This window comes from Pteropus alecto, unplaced genomic scaffold, assembly GCF_000325575.1.
Source record: "Pteropus alecto unplaced genomic scaffold, ASM32557v1 scaffold398, whole genome shotgun sequence".
Lineage (NCBI taxonomy): Eukaryota > Metazoa > Chordata > Mammalia > Chiroptera > Pteropodidae > Pteropus > Pteropus alecto.
The window spans coordinates 3,199,787-3,209,395 of NW_006442497.1; the positions used below are offsets into that span (position 1 = coordinate 3,199,787).

The 9,609-nt window shown below is 49.4% G+C and overlaps 3 protein-coding genes across 4 annotated transcripts in view; 1 reads left to right on the forward strand and 2 right to left on the reverse strand.

Annotated features, from left to right (window-relative positions):
• Window positions 1-578: 578 nt before the first annotated feature.
• On the reverse strand, window positions 579-2,682 carry GABARAP (GABA type A receptor-associated protein). 2 transcript variants are annotated; one of them, XM_025040107.1, is made up of 5 exons: window positions 2,452-2,682; window positions 1,776-1,854; window positions 1,518-1,636; window positions 999-1,072; window positions 579-955 (listed from the first exon to the last, which is right to left on the reverse strand). In XM_025040107.1, exons 1-4 carry the CDS (start codon window positions 2,539-2,541, stop codon window positions 1,007-1,009), a joined length of 354 nt encoding a protein of 117 aa, XP_024895875.1. In that variant the 5' UTR covers window positions 2,542-2,682; the 3' UTR covers window positions 579-955; window positions 999-1,006. The 2 variants fall into 2 exon arrangements, with proteins under 2 accessions (XP_024895875.1, XP_006922360.1); XM_006922298.3 differs by having other exon boundaries at window positions 579-1,072; window positions 2,452-2,678.
• Window positions 2,683-3,730: 1,048 nt separating this feature from the next.
• CTDNEP1 (CTD nuclear envelope phosphatase 1) lies at window positions 3,731-9,609 on the reverse strand. Its single transcript, XM_006922299.2, has 8 exons — window positions 9,170-9,609; window positions 6,513-6,579; window positions 6,299-6,417; window positions 6,042-6,113; window positions 5,506-5,622; window positions 5,169-5,280; window positions 4,666-4,750; window positions 3,731-4,362 (listed from the first exon to the last, which is right to left on the reverse strand). Exons 1-8 carry the CDS (start codon window positions 9,269-9,271, stop codon window positions 4,302-4,304), a joined length of 735 nt encoding a protein of 244 aa, XP_006922361.1. The 5' UTR covers window positions 9,272-9,609; the 3' UTR covers window positions 3,731-4,301.
• ELP5 (elongator acetyltransferase complex subunit 5) overlaps window positions 9,099-9,609 on the forward strand; it is a 6,990-nt gene continuing 6,479 nt past the window's right edge. Inside the window, exon 1 of the mRNA XM_015597441.2 lies at window positions 9,099-9,236. The gene's annotated coding sequence lies outside the window, so the exon portion shown is untranslated. The remainder of the gene's footprint in view (window positions 9,237-9,609) is intronic.

The following is a 9,609-nucleotide window of genomic DNA, read 5'->3' on the forward strand; positions in this document are numbered from 1 at the left end:
CGCAGGCTCCTGGGAAATGTAGGCTTAGAGGGACTAAGAAAGGAGGAGAAAGCGGTATTAGAACTCTCGGCCACCATACTGCCTCATTCTACAGCGTCTTTCTCCCCAGGGAGATCTCCCCACTTCCGGCCGAAGTGGTTGCTGGGAGATGAAGTTATCCTGGTGCTAATGGTTCCCTCCTCCCAGTCTTCTCCCTCCCTTGGATTCCATTCCACTAGCCAAGTGACATGCAACTAAGGACAGTCCTTTTACCAGCCTCCACACACGAACACCTCTTCCTTAATCCAAAAGGTTGTAATAAGCTTGGATGTTTATAAAGCAGGTACTTTCATACTTTCTCCACACGAACCCACATTGTTATTCTTTACATAAGGACCCAATACACACGTATATAAAACTAAAGTTTCAAGAAACAATACTCAGAGTAACCCATCTATCATAACAAAAGCACCCTTTTTATGCAAAAGGAAAAACAACATCAACATAATAAACCAATATATTACTATCCCTCCAACCTCTTTCCCCACCACTGACAACTAAACAAAAGGGGGAGGATAGGAACACAAAGCAAAATCCAGTTCAGCTTGGTGGTTTCCTCTTTATTGATGTACTTCCAACCTTCCTCCCTCCCCAATTTCAGTCCCTTCCATCTACCCCCAAAAAAAGGTAGTGAAAGGAAATGATTGTTGGGGTTCTGAGCCCCTTGGGCAGTGAGAAAGGGAACAGAAACCAAAACAATCACTGGATGAGACAGAGATTGACAATCAAGTCTAAAGCAGAATGGGAAAGGTGGTAGAGAAAGGGGGAGAAAGGAAAAAGGAGAGGTACTAAAGGCCATCTTCCCCATTAACACTCCTGCTACAAGGGTCTGGTGAAGAGCCTCAAACATTAGGAAGTGCAGGTCCTGAAGGGCGGTGGTGTTTGAGCCTGAAGAAGGAAGAGGGCAAGGAAGGGGGGCCACCTCTTTCTTTGCAGAATGGGACCCCCCACTGAAGGGGCAGCAGCTTCACAGACCATAGACACTTTCATCACTGTATGCAATGTATAGAAAGAAGTCTTCTTCATGGTGTTCCTGGAATGAAAACAGAAAATGATGGTGCTCAGGCCCTGGTTTTAGTTACTTACCACCTGCTACCCAAACACATTCTTCAAAAATCATTCTTTTTGAAGACTTCCCCAAAACTAGTGGCCCGATTGTCTTCCTCACTTGCTCCAGGCCCTAGCAACCTAGCAGGATTATCCCTAGCAGCAGCTCTGGGCAAAAAAGATCTCAAATCGTTCTCTGTCACCTTAGAAAGGGTCTGAGTCAGAACCGTAGCTCCAGCTCACTGTTCCTTCCCTTCTCTTTACTACCACTACCCTCTCTAAAAACCAGGACTATCAAAAATATTAAGGCCAAAGATAAAATTGAGAGCTAAGCAAGCCAGCTACTCCAAGAACTACTGACCTAAAACTTTCTTCCCCTCAAGCTGTTCCAACTCCTCTCCAAAGCCTTCACTACTTCCCAGTCACCGTACCTGGTAGAGCTGACCCATCGTGGCACTGGTGGGTGGAATGACATTGTTGACAAAGAAAAACAGGGCATCCTCAGCTCGAAGATGAATTCGCTTCCGGATCAAGAAGTAGAACTGACCAACTGCCCAAAATACAAGGGGTGATAAATTCACAGATACCACAAATGCTCTCAAAAGAAGAGCTGCTGTGTGGAGCCTCCTCCCACAGAGATTGCTCTCCCACCCCAGGAAGCAAACCTAGGTAGTGATTCAGGTTCCCACCTGTGAGATCAGAAGGCACCAGGTATTTCTTTTTGTCCAGATCTCCTATTCGAGCTTTGGGAGCCTTTTCTACTATCACCTGATAAAGGGAATATTAAAATCAGGAGACATTAGGTGTACAGCCCCACAGCTCCACCTGTCAGGAATTTAAGAGACAATATTTCCAGCACCCCACCTACCCCAGACTCATTTCTCTTTGTCTCCAAACACTCGGTGCAGCCCTGAGCAAAGACTCTGACCCCATTGACTCAACTCACCTAAATATCCAGATGCCTGAATTAGGGGCGTCACAATAAACTATCTTAATTCCACGGAGATGACTTGTCTAGGTCGACTATAGCTTCAATCTCAAAAACCTAGCTAGCAGGCTCGGGGGGGAGGGGGGAGGGGGGGAGGGGTGGAGACCATGTGACACTCAGACTGTCAAACTCCCTACAGCCTCCCGAATCACAAGGTCTAGCTCTCCCACCTACACTCCCTCACCCCAGCTACCACTGCTACCCCACTCCTTTCACCTCCGGTCCCCGAGACAGCAGTTTCAGGCTTGTTCTCAACCCCGCCACAGCCGGCAGCCAGATGCCCATGCTGCCTGTCCCGGACCCAAGCTCAGGCTGTCGCGTCGGAGTCAGCGCCAGCGCCAGCGCCCCACACCCTCTGCCCTGGCCGCTGTCCTTACCGGGACCCGGTCCGGGTATTTCTTTCGGATCTTCTCGCCCTCAGAGCGGCGCTTCTCGAACGGATGCTCCTCTTTATATACGAACTTCATCCTCCCGGGAACCAGGTTGGACCGGGCTGGGCTGAGGGAACCCGGGGGGGAGGGGGGGCCGGGACTTGGGGCAGCGGCGACGACAGCGACGCGCGGGCGGATTCAGCGGAGCGATCCCAGGACTTGCGCCACTTCCGTATTCACCAACCCCGCCCTCGCCCATCAAGGGCCGCCCCTCCTGCTACATTACTCCACTAGCGCAGCCTCCCTGACCGCCACCACCCCGCCACGCCATCAGCGTAATTGCTTTGGAATCAACTTGTGGGCTACGCAGGAATCGTAGCAAATGTAGTTGGCTTTTGGTACTGTCGAAAATAACCGAAAACTCATTTTTCGACTTTCCCCCACGAAGCTGGGGGTGAAAAGAAGCTAGGAGATAGTAATCATAATGACCCTCAGTTCTCTAAAAACTCTTTTCAGACATAACGTACAAAATAAAAATTGAAGATAATTACAAAGGTAGCTATTCACAAAACGTGTTGGTACGCTGAAGGCGGCCGTTGACACCAAAACAAAGTAGTGCCCAAGCGGAAGAGGTGGTCTTCGGCAATAAAGGAGGGCAGAAACTAAATATATGTTTGGACAGACGCACAGAACGCTTGGGTACCAGGTATGAGTGGACCAATAAGGACTGTAAAGGTCCGAAAGGTTAGGGACTATGTCAGCGCGGAAGAATACAATTATTTTCGTCAAAGAAATCATGTGATCTCAGAGAAGGGCGGATCGTCACGTGGCAGATGCGAGGAAATAGAGCCGGCTTCGGGAAGGTGGAGCTCGCCGCAGCTGGAGCTCGGAGGAACGTTGGCCTGGCCGCCGCGGGGCAGCGCCGGCCTAGCTTGACTATGTGGGTACCCCCCAGCCCGGCGTTTCTCCAGCTATTTGTCTTTTCTGGCATACAGGTTCCTTCTATCATACTTATGTGCCCTACTGCTCTCAAGCTCAAGTTCCCTCAGGACATGTAGCTATACTTTCACTATCCGCAGGGTCGCCCACTCTGTCACTAAGACCCTTCATGCCAAAGCATGTGACGTCGATGTTCACTAGTCCATCCCTAACAAGCCAACACCATCTTATCCTCCTACCCCACGGGCCAAATAGCAGTCTCTCCCGTCTATCTAGGGGACAAGATGGATGTGAACAAAGATCCCTCCCTTATTTCCCAGAACCCCAGAGAAGGACCTAGGGCAGCTTTGGTTTCAAAGTTATAATGCATGGTTTAAGAGAGGGAAAAAAAAAAAGAGGAAGCTGGTTACAGGTCTGATGGAATCTGGGAAAAAAAGGAAAATGGGGGGACAAGTTTGGGGAAAATCCAGTGGCCCAAATCCCAGTATCCCACCCACAGCCCAGCCCTTGGAGTGAAGAATTAGATCAGTTTTGTACAAGAGTTTTTAAAAAATCAAATCACAACAAAGCTGGCTTGGCTTCTCTCTCAGCCTCCCAGATTACCGAACGTCTTTCTCACTGGCCAGTCCTGTCTCTCCACCACAGACACTGTTTCGGCTCTCTTAAGCCTCCGCTTATGTCCCAGTCTGGGGTTTCCAGGGAGTTCAAACACGAAGTTAGAGTGAGGCTGCTTCAGAGTCTGGCCCATGTGTCCATCCAGACTCCATATGGAGTGCAGGGCTCCCAGGGCAGAGAGGGGAGGGAGGGGCAGACCCTGCCCAGGCAGTCCTCACCATTGGACAGGGCATCAGACTGCATCCCAAGGGCTCACCCTCCCTTTCCCCCCCACCCCAACTCAGGTGGAGGGGGAGCAGCTGTCACCAGAGCCTATGTTGGTGAAGGTTTCGGCTCAGCACAGAACGAACATCAGCGGTGAACCTGGGATGACAATAACTTGCATTGGTAGAGTCCTCATAGTTGATAGCCCCACAACACTAGTGTGAGGCAGCCTCACTAGAGTCGTAGGGCAGAAATGATCACCATTTTCACATGATGTTCAGTTTGCCCAAAACCCAGTGGCTAAAAGTAATGACCTTTTAGTGTAAGAAGACATGGGTTCAAATGCCAAATTCTTAAGGGAAGAGAAATAAATAAGTAAAACAGGACAAACTTTTATTCTCCCTTGGGATTCCCCCACCTCCTCCTTGATCCTCAGAAATCTAAGTGTCTAGCTTCCCTTACCTGAGGGCATCCAGCATGGGAAGCAGGTTGAGAAGGGCAGTGTCACTGGGGTCACTGAACCAGGATTTGATAGGGATGGCATTATCTAGGTTGAGTGAAAAAATGCATATAAGAAAGGATTCAAGAGAGACAGGGTATTTTTTTCTTTTCTTTGGGAGTAGGGATCATTAAAATATATACCTCATCACCATCCCCCACCAAAACTCAGTAACTTAGATAAAAACCTTCCTGATTTAACTTCCAAAATAAAATTGTCAATCACTGTATCTCATACTAGTGTGAGGCTTCTAGTCAAATTTATTGCCATTGTATCAGCTGGAGCAAATCTGCTATGAGAAATCTGATTTATGAAATGGACATGTGGGGGAGGGAAGGTCTCAGTTAAAAGAGAAACAGCTTGCATCCTGACCTACAGTAAATGAAAGCATCCCAGCTCTATGTATTCAAAATACCTCCTCAGAACCACTTCCTGGTCATGCCAGACTCACCACCTTCCCCCATACCTGGATGGCTCCTATAAGCCCCTGGGGAGTTATCCAGGATCACAATGCTGGAGAGGTCACTGTGGACCACAGAGAGGTCCTTGATGTAGCTGCCCAATTCCAAAGTGCAGTGCTGGAAGGCAGGGTATGCTGGGCATCAAAAGGAGACTCACCCCTCTGTGACTGTCTCCCCAATCCCAACACCATGAGCAGCCAACTCCCACAAAAGGGATTGTGCAGTATACCTCCCCTACAAGCCCAGAAGTTCCCATTCCAGGGCAATTGCCTCAAACTAAAATCACTCCCTGGTAGCCTGCCTCCTGAGCTTCACTCTTAGACTTAGATTCTAGCCCCTTACCTGTCTGTAGTATCTCCTCTTGAGAATGCTTCTGCTGTTGTCCAGTTTATCTGCCACAGCAGAGCCATAAATCTCCATGCTTGCTGTGAACACTACCAGCTCGTACCACTGGCTCACCTGAAATAGGTAGGGGGAGAGAGAAGTATCAGAAAAGGTGATCATTTGTTTAGATATATAGTTCCCATTCACTAGGATTCCAGCCTTGTCCTTCAGGACTTTCAGCAATATCAAATGTGTCTGAGGACACAAAATTCTGAACGCCCCCAAACTCAGGAGTTTTAGACACCATATACCCTTAAGATTCAGAAATGCAAGAACAAAAGAGCAAGAAGCTTGTGGAAGAATAGAATTGTATCGGCAAAACAAATGAACCCAAATCATGAAAAGCCATTCTCCAAATATTCCACAACCTCCCCTCTCAAAAATTGCACTTACCCATATCTCCTCACCCCTTACTTCCTCCAAATCCTCTAAAATCTCAGAGCCTAAAAACCATTCCTTCATCACAGAGCTCCTTTTGGCTTTCACAAACTCACCACTTCTAAGAAGAAATCCACATGGGGTCTCTTATGTACAAAAAATCGGACGGGATGTTTGTCTATTACCACCTCTAAAAAAACTGGGGAAGTCCTGAGAACTACAAGAAGGCCTAAAGGACATTCCCCACCTTCCCACTGCCTGCTTCCCTCCAGGGATGCCAGGGGATGAGTTTGGGGATGACACATTCTGAGATTGAGAAAGGGAGTCCCAGTCTAAGCAGAATGATAGACATAACCATTCCACCCCCACACACCTTGAGAATGAAGTCAGGAGGTGTTCCAGGCCGGACTGTGGGCCTCAGGACCCCATCATGATGGGAGTGAATAAGTGTCTCATCCAGATCCAGCACCAGTATCTTCCTCTTCACCTGGCCTAAACCACAACGAAGGGATAACACCAACCAACCTCCAGGTCAGACCCTGAACCCTATTTCAACTTAAAAGAGTCTTCCCAGCCAGCATACTCACCTAGTCGATTCCGGGACACAGGAGATAAAGGAAGGATATCATATCGAACAGTTTGGTACTGAATTACCTAAGAACAAGAGAGAGAATAAAACACCTGGCAAGAAAATCTTCCTCAGGAACAATAGGTAGCACATGTTGTACATTTACCATATGTTGGGCACAATGTAAGTGACTTAGGATTATTTTATTTCTCCAAACAACAACAAAACAACAATAATAATAATATTTGTTTTTAAGAATAAAGAAACTGAGGATTAAAGAGGTTAAATACTTTGCCTAAGGCCACACAGCTAGAAATTATTTAGTTGTTTGTCCCCTCAATTTGAATGAAAACTCTATGAGAGCGTGAGTCTTGTCTCCATCACGGCTGTATTCCTAGAACACTGTAACAGGGGTGGTCAGGAAATATTAGAATCGATGAAGTGGTGAATCTAGGATTTCACTCACGCAGTCTGATGCAAGAACCTACTCTCTTAACTATGATATTATCCTGCTATACTGAATGAAGTGCACAGCCCTCCCCACTCCCATCCCGCTGGTAACTGAGAGCCTCAGATTCCTTAGTGGACACTGACTAGGAGTCAAGAAGGAAGGTCCTTGGGTCCCTAAAGGGAATAGAGGATGAGGGAATCCAAGGGTTGTCAGGTCACCTAAGTTCCTCTGGCTGGGGGCCATCAGGCCTATTTTAACCAGCCACCTGTCCATTCCTGTCTCTAAGATCCAAGTCACAAGTTGCAAAGAACTTCAGCCCTCTGAACAGCTTCCTTTTCCTGGTACCCAGGGCAAGACAGAGAACACTGGAAAGCCCCACCCATCACGCCGACTGATAGGGTGTGGGGAAGGCCAGAGTGAAGTAAGGGCTGTGGAGGTTAAGAAGGGACAAGGACATCACCACCTCAGCCTTTCAGCTTCTCCAAGCCTTCTCTAGAGGCTCCTATTTCTAACACTCGGATCTCCGCCATGCAAAGCCTGCCAATTCCCTCTTCTAGTCTTTTCTTCTAAGGCACAGACAAATGCTCTTCAGTCCATCCCTAAGCTCTGAGCCTCATCAGAACCAGGCTTCCCCTAGCAAACCAAAGGGCCCTCTCCCCCTAATTCCAAGGCACCTGCCCTTTTTTTCTCCCTGGGCCAGGATGAGGGCTGCAACAGCTCTGGTGTCCTGCCCTGCTATCTCGGGTTGCACATGCTGGGCATGTAGGGAATGCTTCAAGCATCTGCCAGAAAGGGTGGGGTTGGGGGAGAAACCAGATTGGAAAGGAAGAGAAGACAAAAGGCTGTAGGGTCAGTGCCATCCAGAGGAGAGCAACGAGCCTCTGGATGGGCTGGAGCACTATTCCCTGGACCCAGAACAGAAAAGTGATGTGCTGGAGGGAGAAGGTGGGATGCTCGGAGCAAGGCCAGATAGAGGATGGACGCTAACAAGTAAAAATCCCAGGAGACAGCCCCACACACATCTCAGCATCTCTGACCTCAAATTCTTCTTGGCTCCTAACTCTTATCTCAGGTAAAGAGCCCTAACTACAACCATGACCACCCAGAACAATCCTTACCCTAAATCATGAAGTGGAAGAAGTGGAATGGTAAAAGGCCAGGCCCATTCTCCCAAGTCATTAAGTCCACCACCACTACCACCCAGCGCTTTCTGGAAATTCCTTGACCTAGGCAACCCCTACCTGGTTTTATTTTTTCAAGTTTTACTGAGGTATGCCAAAGAGTACAGACCTGAGAACCTCTGCACCTAGCTCACTGAATTCTCCCTACACTCCTTCAGAGGATTCTCCCCAGTGATGATGAGAATACAAGAGACCATTCATTAAACGATGTTAGCCTTAAGGAGCCTTGACCTTGGAAAAAAGTTATACGGGAGGAAACCCAGAGATACTTGAGTACATGCACATAGTCTTCACTGACTACAGTATCCCTCATAATGAATGCTAGGATGTCCTGGAGAAAGGAGCGTGCCCTCAGATTCAAGCCTACAACTTACAAACATCTTCCTCTGATAGGGCCACCCAAACTTTGATGTGCTCCCTTCCACAACTAAAGAAGCCCAACATAAAAGCATCTTAGTCACAGGGTCTCAATAAATCCAGATACCCACACTCACAGTATTAAGTTTTTAGGGCCTTTTTGGAAGAGTTCCCTTAATGCAAACCGCAGGAGTTTCTCCTTCACACTCAGGGCTTTTCCCAAGTTCCCATCCTTGTCTGTCACATATGCCCTCCCACTGACCCTCATCTTGACACATAGGCCTGTCTCTCCCCTTTTATAAGACCAAATACACATGGAGGGACTAACATCAGTCTTTCACAAGCCCACATCAGTAGATCTGCTGCCATCAAACAGGTGTTCCCCTTCTCTCGGTTTCTTTAGTAACAACTTCGGCTTTCTTCAGAGCGCCCCACCCACCACCCTAGCCCCCAAGAGTTGCAAAATCCTGTCTCTGTCTAGGTCACCCCACCCAATCTTGGTTCTACTACAAGGGTCTCCCTCCTCCCGATCCCATCCCATGCCCAGTTAAAGGTGCCCTAGTTCTCTAGGGGAAGAAGTCGCCGCCAGGACTGTTTCTAGGCCCTGAGGCCCGACACTTTCCAAAAACCCGTGAACGCCGCTGACAGACGTCCCCACCACCACCACCAGCGCCCCTCCAGGCTCACCGTGCGGATCTGCCTCCGCAAAAGATAAATGAAGAAGCTCCAAAGCTTGGCGGCGAAGGCCACGAACGTGCGTAACCCCAGCAGACACTGCGTCCGCATCATCCCGATGACCCCGGCACCGCCGGCCCCGGGGCCCCCGCGGCCCAACTCCGCCAGCCCCCCGGGGGCAGGGGAGGGGGAACGGGGGCCCCGAGTGGCAGGAGAGGCTGCAGAGAGGGGCACCAAGCGGGCGGCTCAGAAAGCCACCCCCGGCGAGGGGAAAGCCCAGCCGAACCGGGAGCTGGGGTACAGGCGTGGGCAGACCGAAGGGGCCCACATGGGCAGGGAGTGGCACCGACGGTCTCGCGGGGGTTGCGGGCCGAGATAGGTCGGGCTTGGACGGGGTCCTCCGAGACCAAGAGGGAAGGGGATGGAGAATTGGGGGAAGGGGCAGTGGGGGA